Below are 24,139 nucleotides of genomic sequence, written 5' to 3' on the forward strand. Positions count from 1 at the left end.
TGAAGTAGATTCTCTTTATTCTGAGAGGTCCGTGAGTCAGGTATCCCAGCTCCAGAGACATTTTGGTGTTTTGGCCACGGACCAGGAGTGTCGTCGGTCACCAGAGGGAGAAGCTGTCACAAAGACGTACAAGTGGGTGGGGGGGGGGAGAGAAGGGTGCATGCCAACTTCTGGATTCTTCCAAGGCAAGAGTACGGGAAGATGTTTTGTGTTTCCCTACCAGAGAAGCTGGCAGAAAGGAGAGGGGGAACAGTGCACATTGGACACCAGAGTACACAATGCAACGAATGTTAGAGCAGACAGAGCAACTAAACTCCTGATTTTAATAAGCATGGTTGGAAACAAAGAGGGATTCACTGGCAGCAGTTCCAGTTTGGCCAGTTGAAACATATTTGCCCTGGGCAGCAAGGCTGTTGGCCTACAAGAGGAAGAAAAAGGGTAGATTTTTTTAAAAGATAGTATTGTATATCCCATTCTCCCAGTGCGTCCCCCCTCAAAAAACTCACATTCTCCCAAACCTATTGGTCCTGGATTAGGAAACTCACAATAGAAACCCTCAAGTTTCCCCTTCCCTACACATGCTCACCCTCCACCCTGTGTAATCTGTATCTACAGAGAGTACAAGAGCCCCAATTTGGAATAACCTTCTCTCCCTAATAGGTACTCAAAAAATTCCTCTACCCCTTTTCCTCCCACCCCATAAGTTGTACTTCCTCCATAGAGCTGGTGGAACAGAATCCAAATGCTTAATGTGAAATCTGACCTATTTCTTCTTAAAGATACAAACCATCACTTCCCATTACAACACGGGTTGCTATCCTTTCCAACCTAGTCAGATATGTATTTAGTCCTCTTGCTGATAAGAGTCATCTTAAAGCCTTTCAGTGCTTCCCTATTAGAACAATCTTTTGGGGAGTTGAGCCACATGCATGTGGGACCCTCCAGAACCAATAAATGAGTGGATGCTAAGACCATGGATATTCAGCCCCTTGCTCTGATCTACTAGATCCCATTCATCTTCCCTCCAAGGGTATAATGGGCAAGACATACCAAAGCACGCTTGATGTATTCCTCTTGTGCGTTCTTAGTGTTCTCTTTCTTGCCACTCCAGGCCTTGAGGGCAGATGCTTGCAAGGCACGACCATAGGAGAAGGTCAGAGCCCATGGCTTGTGCAAGGGGCACTTGTTGATGGCGTTGAGGTTGACGGAGGCCTCCTCCTCACTCTGGCCACCAGACAGGAAGGTGATGCCTGTGATCATTAAGACACAAGGTTAGTTCAGTCGTAGCTTCAATATAAGTGGGTAGTGCATTCCTGGAAAGCTGAGCACTGTCTGAAATGCAGTATAAGAGAAGTAATTGACAATATGGCAGGAGTCTGGCACTGACTGCCGGAATGCATTGCTGCTGTTGGCCATCAATCAAAACAGGACAAAGAGCGCTAATGCAACATGAAAGGGGGTGGCATTACTATAGTCCATAGCAGTGGTTCTCAAACTGTTCAGTCTCTGGAGCCCTCTATACTCCTAAATGGAGTCTTAGGGAACCCCAGAGCATGTGCAGAGTGATGCGGCACTAAGTATATGGTGGCCAAGCACATGATGTGCTCATGGAACCATTGAAGGGGTCTCGGGGGCCCCAGGGCTCCTAGGAGCAAACTTTGGGAATTGTTGATCTGCAGGAAATGGGTTTAAGATCAGGAAAAGGCAGGAGGAGGATAGTTTCCATTAAAAGGAAAGGAATCTGATAGAGGATGGTGCTAATGAGGATTGAGGTGCGTCCTCTGCCCTACATGCCCCCCACAAGAACTGCATTGTGAAGCATAATGCCCACCCCCCCCCCACGTCCACTGCAATAATTTCCCATAGTTTGATTTGATGTAAACTTGCTCTAGATGCCTTGTTAGCTGAAGAGTGGGGACAAATTCTTAAAGATATTCTGATCGTGCATCTTTATTCTGAATCACCACCAGTATCCTTCAGGAAACAGTTGCAGGTTAGTGGGCAGAGTTTAACATAGCCATGGCCTTTGAAGCAGAAGTTCGGGCAGTGCCCCAAATATGTGATCACTCTAGGCAAACCTAACTTTAGGGCAGATTCATCCATTAACTTGGTGGCAAAGTAGTCACCAAAAATCCCTGCTTCCACTCTAGCATGCACAGGTCCAAGATATGCATAGCCATAAATGACAAGGAATGCCCGAGTCCTTCTTTCTTACCAGGCACAGCAGGAGGCACAGAGCGTCGCAAAGCAGTGACAGTTGCCATGGCAATCTCCTCAGCAGTGTATTTCTTGGTGCAAGCATGACCAGCAGTCACCATGTTTGGCTTGAGCAAGCTCCCCTCCAAGTAGATGTGGTGGTCGCTAAGGGCCTTGTATACAGCAGCCAGAACCTGTGTGTGGAAGAAGGGGCTGAAGTCAATGCCTGAAGGTGCTTTGCTGGGATCTTTACCCCTCCCATACGCATGACTCCCACTTCCTCAACTTCTGAAGATGGTACATGCTTAAGTCGTTCCCACTTCACTTCCTCACCTTCTCAGTCACATACTGGCAGCGTTTAAGGTCGTGGTCACCATCAGGGAGGATTTCAGGTTCCACAATAGGAACGATCCCATTCTGGAGGCAAGAGACAGTTGATAAAGGGTCAGAACCCCAAGAGACAACAGCTCAGGTAATTAAATTAGATCTTGAGTTGCACAACAGGAAAAAAAAAATGTTATGCCAAGGATTTAGCTGTGTGTCTAGATGTCAGACACTCAGGTCAGGCATGTTTCAGCTTGCTCTAAGAAACCTGATGTTGCAGGTAGAGAACAAAACTTCTAAGTACATCCTTGTTGAAAATGCCACCTGGTGAGGACAACCTTGCAACCATGTATCTAAATTACTTGGTGCCCTCTTGTAGCAGCACATGGGTACTGCAGCCACAGCAGCTCATCTCCACCCACTGGCTGTTACATTCTTGGGAAATTTCCCTGAGCAGTCACTGGTAAAGAACATGAAACTGCGATTTCGACACTACCCCACAGTTCTCTCTGGCCAAACCATGACTCAAATGTTAAGGTGCTGCCTTACATAGAAGGACCACTGGATCCTTCTAGTCTAGTAACATCTCTTTTCCTAGATGGGTTCCTTTTTTCATCCCTGACTCAAGACAGCCTTTACCTGGTGGGGTGCAAACCTCCCCCCCAAAGAGAACTTCTACTGAAACATGGACTATCACCCCAGAGTTGAGGAATGGCCACTATCCAGTTTAAGAAGTGCCTCGCTTCTCCCCTTTGTTGCCCACCTGCTGGCAGATGCTGGCATAGCGAGCGAGCACATTGGCATTCTCAGTTATGGCCAAGTAGGAAGGGGTGGTTGGAGTGATCTTCAAGACACAGCGCCACTTGGCAAAGTCAGCGCCATCCTTCTTGTACTGAGCACAGCGTTCAGACAGGCCATCCAGACCTGCACAAGGAGAAAGTGGTTAACAACAGAATTCCCTCGAAATCAGCAACCTAGAGCCCTGATGCTCCCCCAGCTCCAGGTTTCCCTCACTAGTTCTGCTTCTTCTCAAAACTCACTATCATCACACACAGAGGTTTAAACTCACCCTGGGTGGTAGTCTCTCCGTTAGTCCCAGCAAGAGGCACAACACCTTTGTCTACCTGTGTGGAGAGAAACAAGAGGGACATGTCAAGCCACGGGACAACCACTTCCTGTCATATTTCTTCCCACTGAACTACGCATCCGATCTCTGAAGAGGTCTTTGGGGCAGTAAGAAAATGTTACAAGATGAACTCTTTTTTCCCATTACTATTGTGAAGGTGGCGAGAGGTTGAAATTCCAATCTGCAACAGCATAGTTCAATAATGATGCAATAGTTTACACCTCATTATCCTCTGTTCATCTGGATTATGTTACATAATTGGCACCACCCTGCAAATTTCCTATTCCTGAAGGGCCTCAATCTCTTAGGCACTACCTACCTCTTTCACTTCCTTCTAACTCATGTATCTCCCCTACACACAGGAAAGAATGCCCTCTTCTAAGATGGCACCTGCTGCACTACATGGGCACACCTTATTGAAATACAAAGCGAGCATAAGTTTCCTTCACAATAAGGTTGCCAACCAACCAGTTCATGCTTATGTAACACCCATTAACTACAATTTCTTGAAGCTAAGCATATTATGACCATGTTATTGACAGGGAAGGCTCCTTCAGTTCCAGTCTTCCCTCAAGGTTCAAGCTCGCTTCAGTCATTCCACGCTGTTTTTCTCTGTCTTACGTGATCTCTTGCAAGGCCACATGATCTCTCTAAATGTGTAATACTGGCTTTCCAGTTTACCACTGGAATACAGGCCTCCTTCCTGGCACTGATCACAACTGTGATTTCCAGAAGAGGCTCAGATGTGACACATCACATACAGTGCTTACCTTGATTCCAACAACAGCACCCTTGTCCTTGATGACCTGGGTGAACTGGCGCCCATCATCGGCCTTCTGGTACATAGTCTCATGAAAGAGGATAACGCCACCGATGCAAGGGTTAACACGGTCATCTGCAGTGAAGAGCACCTGCCTGTAGTAGCGACGGTTCTCTTCGGTGTTCTCAGTGCCAATGGAGCTCAGGCGCTTGGCAATGCTGCCTAAGGGGTAGAGACGAGGACAAATCTTGCTTGTTGAATCAAAAACCACAGCCTCCCCAGGATACCGCAGTCTTTCTCCCTGCTTCCACCCCCACAAACCCTACCCTGTGCCTCTGGACTTGCATCTATGGTTCTTACCAGTGGATTCATCAGCAGCAAGGATGCCTTTGCCAGTTGCCACAATACGATGAGCAATATCTGAGAGCTCCTTCTTCTGCTCAGGGGTCAAGGCTGGGTATTGGTGAGGCATCTTGAATTACTAAACTAAAGAAGGCAGGAAAGATTTAATGGCCTTGCACCATGATGAAAGCCCATCAAGTCCCCTAATGATACCACCCCTCTCCAACCATCTCACTTGCCTCCCAGTTCCTGCGGCAGCTACCCGGGTACGCTCACACCAGACTAAATGACCTTGATGACTGTGCAAAGGCTGGCAGAAAGGGGAGGTACCAGGAAACAAAACTCAGAGCTTCCGCCCTGCCTTGTTGCTACAGAGAGCAGAAGATTCCCAGCCAGGTCAAGAGGGATTCCCATTTTAAAAGCAAGAGGGAGTGAGTGCATTCAGAAGGGGGGGAAAAAGAATCTCTGCAGCAGTTGCAAGGTGAACAGAAGGCAGGGACATGTCAAGGGCAGAGGAGATAGTCATTTTATCTCAAAACTCCAGACTTTCCTTACCCCAACTTTTCCCCATTGCCCACCCTCCTCAGACTCTGCCCCTTCCCCAGTCTGCTGAAGAACAGAGGAATTGTGTAACCTAAAAATCCCACTCCTCCTCCGCAGCCTCCCCACTAGGTTTTAGTGGGGGATTTTTAGGAGCAATCGATTATAAACTTCTTTCCTTCGATGGGGGGGGGGGAAGAGAACTTCCCTCTCCCTACGCAACAGTTGTGCATTAAGCTTCTCCACGTGACTTGATCTGCCATTTCCCCATCACCACCACGCGGTGCAATCTCCTTCCTTCCCCCCCCCCCCGCATTTTACCACCTCCATTTTACTCATCAGTCTCTGTCCCACTGCCGCATAGAAGAAAGGGGGGGGAGGGACACCTACACTTGCAGCCTAGTGAAACCCCCTCTTTCTTTACTCCCCCCCCCTTTAGTCCCCGCTGCTGGGATCTAGACGGAGCTCACCGTTCTCCTTGGTGGGAAGAATGCCTGCGTGTGAAAATTAAGCCCGATTGTTACCCTGCCTGTACCAACCCGGAGCGAAGAGACGCGCAGGGCGAGTGGAGAGCTCGAATCGAATGCTCAGGACCTCAACGTTCCAGGATCGAACGTCATGTAGCGCAGTCGGGCGGAAAAGGGTGTGAAACTGACTCACTGAGGAGGGGGAGGGGAGGAGACTTAAAGGGCCCGAGACCTTCCCCCCCAAATAGCAGGGGAGGTATTTATTTAAATACACTGTATAAGGAAATGAAGAAACTGTTACCCTCCATTGAGTCACACTTGGAAATAAAAAAGGTTTCATCCTCGTGGCCTGGCTGGAGATCTGGGACAAAATCCAGGCTATAATCCTAAACACAGTTACTAGAGAGTAAGGCTGCAATCCTAACCACAATTTCCTGAGAGTAAGCCCCATTGAACAAAATATGACTTATTTCTGAGTATACCTATCCCACTTTCCAGCACCAGTGCAATCACAATGTAGCCTCTAGGTAAGGGAATAAATGTTCCCATACCTTGAGGAAGGCTCTGTGGAGGCTTCCCCATCACAGGAAGCAGTGCATACCCCATTGGCACAGCAGCACTGGAAAATTGGATAGGATTGAGCCCTAAGGCTACAATCCTATGCACACTTTCCTGGGAGCAAGCCTGATTGAACAGCATGGGGCTTACTTTTGAGTAGATCTGTTTAGGATTGGGCAGTAAGTTAAATCCCACATAGTACATGCATGGGATCCGGTTGTACAACTGCTTCAAAAATCAGAGTGGGGGGGAGGGGGCCCAATTTTGAGGACGATGAGCAAAAATGGCAATAAATGGAGAAGAAGCGATTGAAACTGCAAGGAAAATAATACCACCCTATGAAAGCATCATATTAGGTACACGCGTATTGTTATGTTCTTTTCGTTTATATTTTGAGTATTCCTCAAAGGAACTCCTCACTGCAGCAGGAGATCCCATCACTAGATCTCTTTTCCTACTTCCAGTGACTAAAAAGCATGAGAACATCCAATTCATGTGTATGCATTGTCAGTGGATACATTGACAGAGCAAAGAAATTCTTAATCACTCTGGTTGTTACTACTCGAGGGATACAACAGTCTGGCTGACTATTAGTAATTTGGGGTACAAGTCACTCATCCCACAGTCTAAGGAGCAAGCAGACCCATCCCCTACAAAGTGTATGCATTGGGGAAAGAGGAATATGCCAAATCAGGGGCTCTAGAGGTCTTTCCCATTTACATCCTTTTTCAGACTCCCTTTTCAGCATTGACCTTTCAAGGGGACACCTGATCTCCCCTCTTCCAGCTCCTCTGTCCTTTTCTGAAGGACAGGGAGCTATTTCTGGATCCACCACTCCATGGAGGGATTGCTGGGCTTAGCTGTGAGAAGAGAAGTCCGGGCACTTGGAGTTGTTTGTGCAAGAGAGAGAGGTGGTGTGGGAGAGATAAGATGGAACTGGCGCCCTGGAGGGAGAGGAGAATTTTCAGATTGGAAAAGAACAGAAACCAGGATGTTTTGATAAGGTTATCTGTGAGAGTCCATAAGCAGAAGCACGGGCCAGCATGTTGAAGTAGGTTCCATTTAAAATCAATGCACTTAACTCCCAAGGAACGATGTTAAGGATCAAAATGCTTGTTGATTGCAGCAAAGGCTGGTAGATCCCAGATTCTGAACTGCATAAGACAGTTACAGGACACAGTGCAACCTGGGAGCTGTGAAGCAGGATTTGCTACTTCCTTGGCTAAGCCCAGATGACATTTTGCTACCTATTCCCCAAATCTTTTTTATGCAGCAAGGTCAGTGTGACAAAGATTTCAAGGATAGCTCCTTGCTAATGCTAAGGACTGCAGTGGACAGAGTGGTGGCATGTAAAATTAACTCCAAACCTTCCTATCTAACCCATACAACAATGGGGGGGGGGGGAGAGAGAGAGATGACAAACATATCATCTGAACCATGTTGAAACCTGCCCAGAGTTTAACGCAAGTCAGGGTGTCTTACTTTGTCCCTGCTCTGGTCCTGTGAAGTGCCTTTTGCCCACCACTAAAAAAACACTTGTTTCCCCACCTCTGGCATTACAGGGAAAACCAAAATCAGAAGACAAGACTCACTTGGGCCCGGGCCCATCTCATTTCAGAATAAAATACATTTTAGAACTTAAGCACTTATCCCATCTGCCTTTCTCTGGAACTTACCATCCCTTCAGTGAAGGGGTCATATTAAGGGTGCAATCCTAACCAACTTTCCAGCACTGACCTAACTATAATGCAGCCCAAAGGTAAGGGAACAAGCTTGCCCTTATCTTGACGAGCCCCCTTGACTGCCTCCCCACTGCAGGATGCAGTGCATGCCACATTGGCACAGTTATGTCAGTGCTGGAAAGTTGGTTAGGATTGCACCCAGAATCACTTAATGTAAATGCAGTCCTAGACACACTTGGGAGTAAGACCCATTCAACTCCATGGGGTTTACTTCTGCATGCATGAGATTGCATTGTTGGTTGTACTTTAAAATACATTTTGACCACACAAATAGATTCTAAACCTGGACAGATTCTGAGTAAAGTTTGTAAATTTCTGATGGAATAAACCAAACGTGGCAGAGGCACTGAGGGAGAAATTTGAGGGGCCACTGTTGGGTTGGGTTAGCAGATGGTTGCTGTCATTTTGGACTGAGCAGGTCCAGTTTTATGAAGGAGCAAATGGAGCAAGGGTAATAAGATGATGTGGGTGTGGGGGGGTAGTTTGTTATATAACACCCTGATGCTTGGGAGGTGAAAGGCAGCTGCTCTTTGATTGATGATGGGCGAGAAAAGGCCAGGCACCTGCAGGGTCAGGGTAACACAGGATTGCAACTTGCACACCCCCCCCCCCCCCATTTTTGCCTTAGCTCCCATCCAGAACCTTCCTTGTAGCCTAGCCCTGTTTCCTAACTGCCCGTCTTTTGGAATGATTACGGTAACAGCTGAGTCACTGTCTCTGTGCAGGAAGGCACGTAGCAAGAGGCAGGGGGTACAAAGGAAGCCCTCCTTTCTGGCTACTCAGCTCTTCCAGCAGCCTTTCAGTAAGGAGATGGGGGCTGCCCTCAAAGAACTAGGCCTACTAACTGGTCAAATGGGCTAGAAAGGTCACCACCCCTCTCACATTCCTCTTTCTCCACACTTCCTGCCACCATCCTGCCACTCCTTCTCTATTCTCCTCCCAGCAACTCCCCAACTTACAGTCTCTTTACACCTCTTTTTTTCCAGACAGTGCTCTTCTGTCTCAAAGAACAGAAACAGGCAGTCATTCAACAGGTGAACCCCCCAGTCAATTTCCATACTGGGAAAAGCAGTCACCTCTTGGATTTCTGCATTTGTTAAAACTTATCCAAATTTCACTTGCCACCTTTCTGTATGAGAACAGGTGTTCAAGGAACCCAAAGCCTCTGCTTCTGGCCCAATGAAGAGGTGACAGCTGCACAGGAAGAGTAACCACAGCAAGAAGTTAACGTGTTCCAGGTTCTTGCACCAAAGTACTTGTGATCATCGAAGTACAGTGACATATGCAGAAGCAAAACAGACCCTCCCCAAGAAACTACTGCAATCCATTGGGCACCAAGAGTGTACTAGTACTGAAGACAACCTACTCCTAGGAGCAGAGGCTGCATGTATATATGGAAGAATTTTTACATGTGCTCTTAACCTCTTTACATCTCATTGAGCAGAGCTGCAATCTCCCCTCATCAGCCTCAATTCTGAGACTATCCATAATTGTACTTTTCCCCCCTTTTAGCCCTCTCTACCCTTTTAGTCTTTTAGCCCTCTCTACCCATATTGGCTCCCAGTTGCATTATGTATTATGTACTGAAAAACAAAAGTTTGACTATGTTTAGAAAAATAAAACTCCAGCAACCTAGTATTCTTCTATAGGCTACAGCAAAGGCTAAAATTGTATTTGTAAAATTTAGATGTAAAGGCTAAAATTGTATGCCAGAAGTACTTTCACAAGCACTGTTAATAAGAACATCTTCTGGTCTGGAATATGAATGTTTTAATGCAGGACAGAAATTTAAGCTATTTCTGCCCAACATTGCATATACACAACAAGGATCAAATGTATACATACACTTGTGGGCTGGGCAGAAATGGGTTAAAATCAAAATATACACTCCCTTTCCATAGCTTTTCCATTAGAGTTTCAAATGCAAGAAATGCCACAGTGGATTGAAGCAGACTTTATAAAAACCACCTTACACAGAAGTGGAAGGAGAAGCTAGGGGCTAGGAGCAGAAATGTTAAATAGTGGTAGAAGTAAGACCAAGTAAAGCTACAGACTTGACAGCAATTAATTGCAAGATAAAAATGGGAAGGTGCCCCCCCCCCACACACACACACACCCACCCAAACCTCAAGAGGGCAGATTGGGCAACCAGCAGTAGCAGAGAAAAGATTGAGACAGACAGACTTTCTGTTCCTATGCCCCAAATAGCAGGATCCTATGAGCACAGGATTTCCTCAAACAATCAGCAACTGTGCAAGACTTTTGCAAGCCACTGCAACAGCTGTGGTGGAGACCATAGGGAGGGGTGTGTGTATGGGGGGGAGGGTGTCAACAACTCCCTCTGCTCCTGTACCAAAGACTGGATAAACAAATAGCCCTGAAGGCTTAAACATCATTAAGGAGGGGATTGAGGAGAATTAAAATAAGATCCCCTAAGTTACTGTTTCTCAGGCTTTACAAAAATGAAAAAAACAGTAATTGTAGCTATCACCCAGCAAGCTTTTAAAAGAGAGAGTCTAATATCCATGTTTGGCTTCCATACCAATCAAAATTTGCATTTGCAGTAAAAGTCCAGAAGATCCCATTTTTCTTAATTTTTGAAAATTTAAAAAGAAAACCTACCACACATCTTATGATGACAGCATGTCCCGTTTATAGATCTGCAATCTCCTACGTCACCCCAATACTCCCTTTCAATGTCACTGCAAACTACCTGTCTATCTGCTTTGTTGCCCTGATACCTTATTTCCTCAGTGACTCTTTAAACCTTCGGACAACTCCTTGCAGGTTTCCTATTCTTCCTGTCAGCTCCTTCCTACTGAAATGCCCTCTTTCCAGCAGTTTCTCCCACCCCAAACCCTGGCACCTGGCATCCTTTGCCTCCGTCTCCCACATACCTTGGGTGTAGCAGGGGTTCTGGCAGGACACGGCGGCTCTGGAGGGCGCTGGGTGACTGGCACCTGCAAAGGCAAGGGCTGGGCTTTAAAAAGGGGGAGATATCAGACAGGAGAGGCAGGGCTAACCTTCTCCCTGACCCCTGGCCTTTTGCAGGGCAGGCTAAATATAGGCCTTAGGATCTGGGAATGTGAAATGCGAGGCCCTTGACATTCCCTGCAGAGCCAAGGAACAGTTAGAGAGTCACGGGGCTAGAGCCTGAGAGACCTGTGGGGCACCCCTCCCCCAGTGTGGCTCAACCCCAGGCAACAGTATCCCCCCCTCCACACACACACAGGTTATCCCTTGCAGTACAGCAATACTATCCCCCTCAATTTTAACCCAGTTTGCCTCAGCTCTGGGTTTGCACTCCAAACCGTATAAACCCTTGGAGATGATTAGCATGATGCCCCCTACCTCAATCTACAAATTATGCACCCCCCCCCAATAGGAAGGCTAAATGAGGTTACTTCCACTCCCATCTTGGATGATGCCCCAACTATCTCTTGCACCCAATACTCCTTTGCAAAATCCAGTTGATTTCAGCTCCTGCCCACCCTCAAGACCTGAGGTCTCCCAGTGCCATCTGCTGTCCCCCAGGAAGAATTGCACCTCAGCATGAAAGGGGTTTCTGGTTTTAAGGAGTCAAATTGTGAACCGTTTGTTGAATGATGGGTCAATTTGGCTTCACAGGGAATGCATTATTGACATTTTGGATGAGGCAGGAACTCTCCAACATGTGTCATTTAAAAAAAACAAACAAACCTGTTTTCATTTCACATTAGATAACTAGTGCCTAAGGAAGAAGCACAGAGAAAGGGCTGGCAAGAACAAAATGCTCCTTCCTTGTGGGCAGATTAAGTTCACCAGTACAAAAATGTCAGGAACTTCCAGTATTTCTCTCTAAATATTATGCTACTGATGCACACAATATGGCTGCCCACACTATTTGTTGAAGTTACCACCACTTTCTGAAACACCCTTTCATACATGCACATGATCTCATGTGTATTAAAACACAAATGACCATAATTTTTAGCATCCGATATAGCATCTAGCTGCTGAATGCCTTCTTATTGGCACAGGACTTTTGACCTTCTGGCTGTACCAATAATATTATTAGAGAAGGATCCAAATAGGAAATAGGATACAACCAGCCAAATATGTAGAGCTAGGTAGTCAAGCCTTCCAGAAGGACAGCCACGCCTGCACCATAGCATTAACAAATTATGTAGCACAGACTCCCATCCATCACTGTAGACACTCAGTAAGGAAACAAGTGCTGCACCAATTCAGCAGGAGTTGATAGGTCTGCTTGCACTGCTAATAATGGTCCTTGCATTATCATCAGGAGAATCACTGATGAGGCAACAGGTGGAAACTGAGACACCCCTCATAAGCACTTGCTGCCTCCTGGCCTGGAGCATGATGCTGTGATTCAGGTTACCGTGGCAACACCCTTGGCCTGGGTTGTGATGCAGGCTGCCATAGCAACACTGCCACTCTTCTTCCATGTTCACCCTCTAGTCCCTCCCCCAGAATGAGTAAAGATCAGTGAGGCATAATCAGCAGGAAACTTTAATTAACAAGGCAGTTTGGAACAAACAACAAGAAGGGAGGTTCCTATTACGGTTGGAGGGATTTTTGTTATCCAGTCAAAGCCAAGCGCTTCCCTTGCCCTATGAGAGCAGAGTAAAATGAAAAATACACAAGGATAAAAGCTCCAAAGAACATCAGTAAAGTCTCAGAGTTTATGGATTCACAAGACTCAGAGCTGTAAGATTTAAGGGCACATAATCAAGTTGGAATTCACAAGGCCAAAGGGGCAATGTTCCTTAGGGAGAAAACATGAAGGAGCCCCTAAGGGCCTAAGTTTATTATAGGGTCAACTACCACAGCATTTAAGAACAGCAAGTCATGGAGCAACATTTAAGTCAAGGAGTTCAAGGTGGTAGAAGAGGCCAAACATCCAAGGAGCCAAATATCAATGAACTGATGTCCAATAAACTCCCGCTGGGTAGGTCAAACTTGAAAAGGTTCATGTCAGGAAGTACAATGTTCAAGATGGCCAGAAGCTCACAGGTGCGGGTCAAACTTCAGGGACCATGACCCCCTCAGGGAAAGTCAGTGTTCAAGGGTGACATCAAATGCTCAGCTGGTCTCCTCAGGGTCCAGCACCTTGACATGGGTGAAGGGAAAGTGGCCACGGCGCCCATTCAGCTCTCCCTCCCATTGGCCATTGACATTCATTTTGGTGACAGCAATGAGGTCGCCCACCTGCAGAATATCATGAGTGACAGACACAAAGGTTAAAAAAAAAGTAGAGGTCACATTTTCTTACCCACTACCCCACCCCAGCATCTACCTTCCCTTCCAACCGCTTTTTCTGAACAAATCCACACCTAATCATGGGCAGCTTCTCATCTTTCCTCACTTGTCATTTAAAATGAGAAACAATATGAAACAAAAGGGCAAATGCGCTTGGAACAATGCAGTTTACCGCACAGAAACACAACCATTTCAAGTGATTTTAAGCTGGGAACAGAAGCATCTCTAATTTTCTTTTTTAAAGTTCTGGGCTCCAATGGCCAGAGAACAGCTTATGAGAATGTAAATGGACTGCTGCATCCTACATAGTCCCTAGCCCCTTCCCCCTTTGTCCCCCTTCACATGCTGCATGCCTCCCTTATTCACCTTGGCCACTCAGACTGGTCCACAACTATGCCAAACTCTGCAAAACCACCCCCCAAACCAGCCTCATGCTACTTTAAAATATTTTTTTTCTAATTAACATGCAAAACTAATTCTGATCACAGGATTTTTAGGGCAAAGAAAAGGAGTAGTACAAAATTCAGTGTATCATAACAACAGGAGACATTGCTTAGCATCAGCCTACAGACTCGTGTCTATTGCGTATACACCCCCCCCCCCAAATAAGCAAGCACCCATTCATTATCTGCACTCTCCCACAATCAAGGCTATCCCAGTACTTGCCTCAAAGGCCAATGCAGTCTTGTCATTAGCACCAGGCACCCTTCGCTGCACTGCTCGTGCTATTACTGGAGCATGGCGTGCAGCCCCATGGCCGCTGGGGTGAGCATATGGACAGGGCTGAACATATGGCACAGGTATCATACCCACACGCCCATCTGCACGCTGTGCTGTCCACCATTGCTCTTCAGGCTTGGCCAGCACCCTCAATGGTTCCCCCTTGGTGAAGGGGAGGTCTTCCTGATCGCGGCCTACGAAGTCATAGAGGGCACGGACCCATTCACCAGCTGGAGGTGGCTGGGCAGAGGCAGGGGCCACAACCCGACCTACAGGGGCTACCAGAGTGGTGGTGTCCAGATAGTGGAGGCGGTAGAAGTCTAGCAGAGCAGGGAAGCCGTCAAATTCATGCTCCCCAATTCGGAGACGTCCAGGGAGGCTGTTTATGATGTAGTGAGACACCTGGAGGAGACAGAATGGCAAAGGAGGTGAGGACCATTAAACTCTCAACATGCAATGTGCAATGAAATCTTTACCCCCAAATTCTTCAACAACGCCAATGCTGTCCTTCTGCTCCAAATCCCCACCACCACCATGGCACAGACTCACCTTAGAATTTTCACTGACGGAGAGTACATAGTCACCAGGACATGTGGTACTATCCCGAACTAGGAATGTTCCATGGCGGTGTCCCTGGAGACACGCAGCTGCCTCCTGTCTGCTCAGAGCCCCCATATACCACTCATGGGCATCCCCAAAGGCCGACATGGCTTGGGGGAGCATCAGGGGGTGAAAAACCCACCCCTTTCCTACAGTATTATTACTGGAAACTGATACAGTTGAGAGCACCTCAATAAAAAAAGTTAACCTGTTGAATATTTACAGTGTAGTGTCTACTTAGCAGCTGTTGCTTTCCTCCAGTTCAACATGACTTCCAAATAATCCAGACCTTTCCAAAAGCGAATAAAGTACCACTTGTAGAACTACATATATCCACTCCAAGATTTTACATCCTCAGATCAGCCAGAATTTGATACACCTGGAAAGCACGCGCACACACACACCTTCTTAAATAACTACAATATATTTCCAAAAATAAAAGTGTCACAGGAATGCAAATTAAGCTTCTACAAATCCTTAAAAGAAGGGGGTGTCATAAGTGTCCCCCAGTTCCTTGGTTCCCCCAGCTCTAATTTAATGGGGGCATACTTCTAAGAATGATAGCTCACCTTTACCTGAATTATCTCCCTACTAAATATTAAATGGATTTTGAGTATTCAAAGACAAATTCCACCCAAGTAACCATCAACATACACTTCAGTCAGATCATTCAGTGGCACATCAATAGGGCAATAAATATCGTGGTGTTTTTTTTTTAATCCTCTGCTATCAAAAAATCCCTAAAAAAATTAAGGAGGCACACATGGATAAAGTAGTCCATGCCAACTTCCATCCTATATAAAGAAGGAATCCCTAGAAAAGTGATATGATCGCACACTCCCCCCAAGCCTGTTGCCCTCCCACAATGTAATCAGCACCTCAAGAATGTGATAGGATGCTGAAAGATTTTTCTTGGCGAAGATTTCAGGGGAGATTTTCTGGAGAAACTGGATCTTTTCCAAATGAACAAGTCATACCAGCCAAATGAATCAGACACCTTCTACAGGATTATAACCCTCCAATACAAAATAATTCAGATGCCAACAGAAGATTCAACACACAAACCAGTCATCATCCATGGATCCACTCAGTCACTAGCTCCTGTCTCCAACTAAGTGGCTCTCCTCTGAAGAAGTTACAGCATCCCAAATTTAAAAAAAGACTGCTTTGCCCTACGGTGATCAAGGATGCCCCTTAAGCCCCTGTGCACAGAGCAAATTTAGCAACGGTCTTGCCCAGTCCACACACCCCAGAGTGAGTGAACCCCCAAATTTTGGACCCTCCAGAAGTCTTACACCCAGCCCCCCAAACCTTTCTGCCTATTGCTGCCAGATCAGGAGCAGGACACCTCCTAAGCAAACACCACCCCTACAATCATGCAGCCCCCTCCCTGGTTACATCTTATGCATATACCCTCCACTCCTCACTCAGAGCAAATCCCCCACTGCTGCATTGCAGCCCTTGAATTCTTCCAAGCAACCTTAGCAAGCCTCTCTGGCTAACACCCCCTCCCCAAATCAGCTCTGCACCCTACCAGTGCTCTTCAGCATGCCACTCTGCAACAGCGCCACAAGACAGACAGACCCCCCTGGCTGACACATGTCCTCCCTTTATTCCTCTCCTCCTGCCTGGAAACTCCAGGAGTCCCAGTTTTCCCAGTCCCTCTGCTGGAACCTATTCAAGCCCCACTCCCTCCTGGGTGAGCCCAGGCATCCTGGCACCCATGCCTCTGACTCTAGCCCATCAGAACCCCAGAGTCCTGGCTGCCAGCCTCCTCGCCCGTCTCCAATCCCTGCCTACAACCCTGGCTGCAGCTCCAGAAGGGCTGATGGGAAAGTGACGCACCCCCCTCCCTCCTTTAGCCAGGGCTGCACAGCCATCTTGAGGCTGGGCAAGCAGGTTGGGAAGCCACACAGAAGGGGACGCAACCATCTTGACTGTGGGCATGCCCCCCAATTCCAAGATGGAGGCTTCTTTCTAGCTCCTATAGGATTCTGTGGCTGCAAAGTGGCCAGCTGATTCCAAGGTGGCGCCAATGAAACTGTGGCTTCCCTCTTTGATGGCTCATTTAATTGCTGTAAATCAAAGAGAATAATCATGAAATGTTCACACTGAATCAGGAGCTATTCAATGTAACAAGGGGACACATATGTAACAATGTAACAAGGGGACACATGTTCTGAACTCACCCTTACAGCTCTCTCAAACTATGGGTCAGGACCCACTAGGTGGGTCGCAAGCCAATTTCAGGTGGGTCCCCATTCATTTCATTTTTTTAAATAGCCTTAAAGGAAGAGTCCCAGATATGTTGATGGGGTTAGGATTAACATCGCCCCTGTCTCTCATCTGCCCATTTGAGCTGTGAAAAGCATTGGGAAACACAACTTATGCCAACATTTATAACACAGAAAGACCCGGACCCTCTAGAAAGCTTTCTTGCTTACAGCAGCGGGACACAAGTAGTGTGTCCAGATAGTGCCAGAGTTAGGATCAGAACATAAGTATCAGATGAGTAAGGACACTCAAAATCCTTCTAGAAAATCCTATAACTGACCTTTTAAACTTTTTCCACCATGACAGCCTATATATTTTTTTTAAATTAAATATACAAAGGCAAACATTTCTTTCTACATACACCCTCTGCTTTGGTTTTCACACATAGTTCAGCTCTAATCCTGTAAAACAAAGTTGCATCTTGAGTGAACAATGCTCACAATGTCAGTCACAGTTTATAGCAAGCTAACAAATAGCCAGTCATGGGATCGCCTATCCCGGTAAGAATCTCCTCTAAGCAAGAAAAACATTTTTAGACTGAAGAGTATTGATTCTTTTTCCTGTTAGGCCATTGGCTCTCACTCACACTTGTTGTCGATGACATGATCCTCATCACATTCTTGCCAGTCCAAAAGACTCAGGATTTATTTATTTCATTTTCAACTTGCTCTTCCCCAGAGGAGCTCAGGGCAACATACATAGTCCAGTGGTGGCATTAGAGCAGGGGTGCTCACACTTTTGGCTCGAGAGCTACTTTGAAACCCAGCAAGGCCCGGAGATCTACCAGAGTTTTTTTTACAATGTTCGCGCCATCATAACATATAACATTTATGTGTACAATGTATGTTGGTGTACCTTGAGCCCCACTGAGTATAACAGGACTTACTCCTGAGTAGACATGCCTAGGATTAGGCTGTGAGGCTGCAATCCTAGCCACACTTACCTGGGAGTAAGCCGGCATTTCCTCCCAGAGGCACCTGAAAAGGGGGGGGGTCGGCACTCCGCGATCTACTCATTTTGCCTCGCGATCTACCGGTAGATCGCGATCCACCTATTGAGCACCCCTGCACTAGAGGGTATGGGCCACATCGGGTGACATGCACGGAAGGTTTCATCACTACTGGCCAAAATTTGTAAAATCTTGGTACTTTTGAATAATACTGTCATTTTATATATTATTACATGTGTGATTTCATGCAGAATAAAATGAAGCAAACAATACTGAAATATTGCTATTCTATCAAACATTATAGCCAAAAAACCAGTGGGGTGGGGCAATGGTGCATCCCCATGCCTACCAGCTAGGGCATCACCCTGCCCACTCCATGGGACCAGGTCCATCATGGGGAGGTGACACAAACCCTAGTGACACCACTGCATAGTTCTTCCTCAACTCATTTATTTTCACAACCAGCCTGTGAGGTAGGTTAGGCTGAAAGCCCCGGTCACCATGTGAGTTTCATGACTGAACAGGAATTTGAACACAGGTCTCCAAAGTCCCATTGCAACATTTGACCTGCTATGCATAAATTATCTAGCTCTTATCTGTTTCCTGCAAGCAGGAAAAATGCAAAGGAGTACCTACTTTTTCCCCATTAATTTGGGAAACAAAGTCCTTGTTGCAGAAAATGTCTGTAAAACGGCTTCATTTTCTATTCTCATTGAAGACAGACACAGAGGGTATAAAACTCACTTTATTATAAAATGCCACAACTTAGAAAAACAACAGTATCAAACCTGTTTTAAAAAATTGAACAACATTTGAAAACAAGCAATAGAAAAAGTAAAGTTTCAAATCTCTTTATATCAGGATAGTTGGGTTTCCCAGGCGAGTGACTGAGGACGAGTTGATCATCAACCATTTGTAGAAAATGTCTCATGCTCTCAAATCATGGGCATCATCCCCTATTCTTTAAGGCGTTGCAACCCCTTATCGCAATTTGATTTCAAAGCAAATGCAATTTATTCTCTGACAGTCAGGAGGCTGATACGCACAGGCACAATCACAGAGCGGACACCAGCGAGGAAAGGAGCAGGCCCCTGGTTCCCAGCCCTGTGGAGAAGAGACAAAGGAATTGTACGTGTTAACTCCGTGTTAGGACCACCTGCACCAAGAGGTTCCTATGAGATTCTTCCATCAGCAGAGAGATTCGAGGCAATAGAAAATGACTGAAAATGGACAATGCTTGAAAATGGACAACAGCAGAGGACAGAACAGAATACCGGAAGCAGTTTCCCTTCTGCCCAAGATCTGTGTACCAAGGAGGGTTGGGAGTTCTTCTGGCAAACATTTCTCCCATTTGTGGGAGAAAATTTCTCCCTGAAGAGGCTCAGGCAAGCACCAAAGGAAGTCTCTTCCCTTCTCGTTGCTGCCTCATTTGATCTCTCTTGTCCCTTTCTCTTCAAGTTATAAACAACTTTTTAAAAAATAGAGTATTTTAAGGACAAGGCAGTTTTAGTGAAGAACAAGGACTGCTGTTTTAAAGCATCTCTTTGCTTGACATTACTCAGATACTTGACATTATTCAGACACCTTGTCATCTCAAACAGGACCAAAGGCCACCTACTACAGGGCTTACATGCTTTGCAACTCATGAAGGTAGAATGATGAGTTAAAAAGAGCTCCATGAGGAAAGAGACAGAGAGATCCACGAGGAAAAAGCTATTTCCATGTTTTGTGTTTAAGAAAGCCAACTGTTCCTTGTAGCTGACAAGGAAAAAGCACTGAGCCCTATGCAAACTGAAAGGAGCAGCATGTGTGTTTACTCAGGAGTAGGAAACCATGCTTTGGTTCACTTCAGCAAGCAGGCTGAGGGGAACACAAGGCCACCAAATGATCTTGATCTGATGAACATGGAGCTCAACACACACTTCAGAAAGTGGTTCCACCCACCACCACCACAGTAAAAAGGACAAAACCAGAGGCTTGAGGAGCTTGTAAAGTGAAACATTTTAGTCTCATAAAGCTAGGTGGGTCCTGACAGAATGTCATTTTAAAAAGTTTGAGAACCACTGCAGATGTTTACTTGGAAGCAAGTCCCACCCTTTTTAGCTAGACTTACACCCCTCATAATTATGCATAAGTCTGCAGCGTTATAGATTAATTTTATATCCCACCCTTCCATTGACATACTGAAGACTATTAACAAGATTATCATAGTAAAAAACAATTTGGCAATTCAGAACAAAATCGAAGCAGATATTATATGAAACTTACAGAAGGCACTTGTTAATATTAATTGTGTGTATTTATTTTATTTTCATAGCTGTATTTTATTTGCTACTTGTATTTCTACTTTTATTGTACTTTTATGTTTAGCGTAAGGTCACCAAAAGGATCGCCAAGGCAGCTAAACATAAAACTCAATTACATGTTTTGTGTTTTCTCTTCTAGCACAAAAGATTGCCCTGGAGTAGCATATCCCTCCCCTTCCTGAATGGTCCAGATCTATAATAAAGTCAGTGACACCTAGCATCAAGATAAAAGAAAAGTGCTTTCCAGGCCAGATTGTGATCAAGCTATACCGGGTGCTGTAGGCTTATACCATGATCTCGGAAACTAAGCAGGGTCAGGCCTGGTTAGTACTTGGATGGGAGACCGCCTGGGAATACCGGGTGCTGTAGGCTTATACCATAGAAGGTTGCCAACCATTCAGTTTTGAATTGCTCTGTCTCCTTAGCAGTAGTTCAAGGAATCTGGAACCCTACACTTTCACCTTTGCTCCACCCAAAAATAAATAAATAAGAAACCAAAATACAGACTATGCATGAAGTCAAGTCATTACTATGCACCATATTTTCCATTTGCTCATCTCCGAATTCCTTTCCATGTTCATATTCTCTGTTGACGCCCAGGGACCAAGTCACTGATATTTCTCTAAAGCTGATTGGAGGAAAAAAAAAAAAGAAAAAGATGGAAGAACTTACCTTTGCACAGGAACAACAGCTATCCAGACAACGAGCTGGAGAAGGGAGGGCATAGTCACATGACTCTGCACAGGCCAAGCAGCATTCACACAAGCTTGGCCAAGACCCCTTTTCGCAGGTACAACACTTGGCACAAAGGCCACGGGCCTGGAAAGGGGTAGGAAAAGGAACACAATTAGCTTCGTACAAGCCGATGCCATTCCAGCCCCGCTGGCTCCCATGAGGCCTAGACTCTCAGCATTTATCTCTAGGATTTAAACACTGAAAGTAATTCAGAACTAAAATCCAGAACACATGGAATGCAGTGTAAAAGTAATCCAGAATCCATAGTGGAAAATGCAGTTTGGAGAAATGTCAAGCCCATACCAAGAAACAGAGGTCTGGATATTTGTTTCAGATATTTGGGGACTATTATTGATAACTAGTGCCGAGGACAGGCCCAGCTCATAGCAGATCCACCTCTTTTCCTTGCTGCCCAGAAGACTATTGCTCCCACAAAGCCCTGCTGTGCCTGAGAAAGCACCATGTCTGTAATGCAATATGGGAAATATAGATCTAACCTGGTTTACACCTTTTTAAATTCTGAGATGGCCCTACTTTACCCCTTCAGCTATCTCCAAACTGTCCAATTACCAGCAGGCACTGTCGCAGGACCAGGACCAGGGCAAGCAGCAGCAGGTAGGAGCCAACAGCCAAGAAGACAATGGCAGGGAGGGGCAGGAACAAGGTAGCAGCAAACGGGATGTCTGGTGGAGGGTTCAGTGATGGAGTCTATAGGGTGGGAAAAGTAGAGGTGAAGGGACACTGGCAGTACTGAAAGGTGAGGACATGAGAGGGGATGAAAGGTTGTGCACGAAAGTTACACTTTTGACTTTATGCCAATCTTCAAAAAGTATGTTTAATTTCTATGAGCTGAAGTACAGGCAGAAGAAAACACAGTGATGGGGAAGGCATATGCCATTATAACAGAACAGGAGGCTCTTCAGCTAAGGGCTTAAAATCAGCAGTTGTTGCCCTCCGCTGTTGAAGTCCTTCTTTGATCCCACCATACAAGATTATTTACTGATCATTCTCCAATTTGACATTCTTAGGTAAGGTACTCGAGTGTGCAGTAGCAACCAACTCTGAGGAATTCTGGATTAGTGTCATCTCTACTTCAACAATGGGGGGGGAGTACAACCTCAACTGGGATCTCTCTGAGGGTCAATTTGAGAGGTAAAGGGCAGATCAGAAAAGACAGACCAATCCTCTACTTACTGCCATTCCTCAGCTGGGGAAGGACTTCAGCATGAGGAATTAGGATTCAGCCACTAAAGTCTTCATGGATGTCTGACTCTGGAAAAGAGAGAAGTCATTTTCACCTAAGAGCCATTCCTCCATCTATTCTCCCTTCACTATTACACACACCCGAAACCGACAACCTCCTAGATCTCAAAACTGTCAGGAGTTTCCCCAGTAACAAAGTAAGCCTAGTACTGTACACACTTACTTTGGACTAAATTCTGCTGAACTCAGTGGGGCTTACTTCTGAGCAGCCACAAATAGGATGTACTGTAAATTCTCCCTTCTGCACCATGTTTTCAAAGATATTAATATCAAGCACCAGACTCCAGAGGAACTGTCTTAACAATACGAAGACTAGTCATAGAGTGAGGTTCCAAAGCTTCTTGGAATACCAAATGAAGCAGGCGTTCACATGTAAATACACAAATTATGTTCAGGTTTAATTAAAATTTAAGACCCAGAATAACTTATCTGATTTAGGGTGCAACCCTAACTCCTTATGTCAGTGCTTTCCAGCACTGGCATAGCGGTGCCCATGGGACGTGTGCTGCATCCTGCAGTTGAGTGTCACTCCCGGAGGCCTCCTCATAGTCAGGGAATGTTTGTCCCTTACCTCAGAGCTGCATTGCCCTTGTGCTGGAAAGCACTGACATAAAGGGTTAGGATTGCGCCCTTATATTATAATTAAAAAATAATCAACCTATTTTTTCCCCTTAGGGGGGTGGCCTAGACTCAGAACACCAACCCCCACTCTCTTTTCCAAGGATATTAACAACAAACTTCTCACCCTTTCTTGTCAACGCCCAGGTTTTAACAGAAGTAGCAAGTAGCATCCCTAAAACAGGCCCTCCCACCTCTGTCAGTATGAACAAATGTTCAGTCCAGTTTCATCCACAGTCACTCTCTAAGGAAGGTTATTCATTCCCCATGTGGCTTCAGTTGTACAGGCAGAAGAAGAGCCCCACTGGGCCAGCCAAAGGGGGCCCATCCAGTCTGGCTTCCTGTCTCTCACAGTGCCCACCAGATGCCGCAGGGAGCACACAGGACCACGAGAGACCTGCATCCCGGTGCCTGCCCTGCCCTTGCATCTGGCATTCTGAGGTAGCCCACTTCTAAAACCAAGAGGCTGCACACACTGGTGGTGTAGCTGGAGGGGGGCAGGGCAGGGAGGCTCAGCGTGGCAGGCTCCAAAGAAAGGGGCCACTTGCCCACTGCACGGAGCCTCCCTGCTCCCTCCTCCAGCTTCGCCACCAGCACATACCCATCACGCCTTGTAACCCGCGATGGACTCTTCCTCCAGAAATCTTTCCAATCCCCTTTTAAAGGCACCCAGGCCAGACACCATCACCACACCCTGTGGCAGGGAGTTCCACAGGTTAACCCCACACTGGGTAAATAAATATTCCTTCTGCCTACATGGGCGCCCTGCTGGTTCAGTCCAAAGGCCCAAAGCGGTCCGGCTTCCTGCTTCCACCAGCGGCCTCGGGGAGCACCCAGCAAAAGGGGTTGCATTGGCCGGGAATCGAACCCGGGCCTCCCGCGTGGCAGGCGAGAATTCTACCACTGAACCACCAATGCAGCTGCTTCCCTTCCACTCCCAGCCCCGAGGATGACCCACCTCCCGCCCGCAACTGCTCTCCCGAGCGGCAACTCAGCCGCTTCATATTCATAAGGCCCGAGGCCTGGGCAGCACTTGCTCCGCGCTTCAGGCGTCCCCCTGTTGCCTAGGCGACCCTACGGGCGCTCACTGGGACCTTTTCCATCACGCCCTCGGTGTGACTTCGCGGAAGTGACCAAACAGCGCAACCCGGAAGTCAAAATGCCGGACGTGACCTCAAAATACTCTCACGGTTCATAGAGATAGGAAACCCCTAGAGTAACACAAAGACCCAACTAAGGGTTGAACACTACAACCGCCACTTCTCATTATTCTCAATTAGAAATCAAGGCTTGAGAAAACCACGAATTTCAGCGCTGTTCGCCGCTGCTTTTTATTGGGATGGATCATGGTTTAGTC

At 46.4% G+C, this 24,139-nt stretch overlaps 3 protein-coding genes and 1 non-coding gene across 6 annotated transcripts; all 4 read right to left on the minus strand.

Moving 5' to 3' along the window:
* ALDOA (aldolase, fructose-bisphosphate A) lies at positions 1-11,056 on the minus strand. 2 transcript variants are annotated; one of them, XM_066626868.1, is made up of 9 exons: positions 10,953-11,056; positions 4,767-4,892; positions 4,417-4,628; positions 3,590-3,644; positions 3,284-3,444; positions 2,530-2,613; positions 2,216-2,390; positions 1,051-1,250; positions 1-418 (listed from the first exon to the last, which is right to left on the minus strand). In XM_066626868.1, exons 2-9 carry the CDS (start codon positions 4,876-4,878, stop codon positions 323-325), a joined length of 1,095 nt encoding a protein of 364 aa, XP_066482965.1. In that variant the 5' UTR covers positions 4,879-4,892; positions 10,953-11,056; the 3' UTR covers positions 1-322. The 2 variants fall into 2 exon arrangements, with proteins under 2 accessions (XP_066482965.1, XP_066482966.1); XM_066626869.1 differs by lacking the exon at positions 10,953-11,056 and adding an exon at positions 5,759-5,844.
* A 1,495-nt stretch (positions 11,057-12,551) lies between these two features.
* LOC136651481 (crk-like protein) lies at positions 12,552-16,471 on the minus strand. The gene is made up of 3 exons (XM_066627914.1): positions 14,587-16,471; positions 13,984-14,439; positions 12,552-13,266 (listed from the first exon to the last, which is right to left on the minus strand). Exons 1-3 carry the CDS (start codon positions 14,758-14,760, stop codon positions 13,141-13,143), a joined length of 756 nt encoding a protein of 251 aa, XP_066484011.1. The 5' UTR covers positions 14,761-16,471; the 3' UTR covers positions 12,552-13,140.
* Positions 16,472-18,622: 2,151 nt separating this feature from the next.
* Positions 18,623-23,896, minus strand: LOC136654270 (uncharacterized). 2 transcript variants are annotated; one of them, XM_066631219.1, is made up of 5 exons: positions 23,741-23,896; positions 22,096-22,173; positions 21,472-21,609; positions 20,839-20,985; positions 18,623-18,964 (listed from the first exon to the last, which is right to left on the minus strand). In XM_066631219.1, exons 2-5 carry the CDS (start codon positions 22,099-22,101, stop codon positions 18,842-18,844), a joined length of 414 nt encoding a protein of 137 aa, XP_066487316.1. In that variant the 5' UTR covers positions 22,102-22,173; positions 23,741-23,896; the 3' UTR covers positions 18,623-18,841. The 2 variants fall into 2 exon arrangements, with proteins under 2 accessions (XP_066487316.1, XP_066487317.1); XM_066631220.1 differs by lacking the exon at positions 23,741-23,896 and adding an exon at positions 23,539-23,697.
* TRNAG-GCC (transfer RNA glycine (anticodon GCC)) lies at positions 23,630-23,700 on the minus strand. Its single transcript has one exon. It is a non-coding gene; the product is annotated as a tRNA-Gly (tRNA).
* Positions 23,897-24,139: the final 243 nt, after the last annotated feature.

The sequence above is a fragment of the Tiliqua scincoides genome, chromosome 5, assembly GCF_035046505.1.
Source record: "Tiliqua scincoides isolate rTilSci1 chromosome 5, rTilSci1.hap2, whole genome shotgun sequence".
NCBI classification, from domain to species: domain Eukaryota; kingdom Metazoa; phylum Chordata; class Lepidosauria; order Squamata; family Scincidae; genus Tiliqua; species Tiliqua scincoides.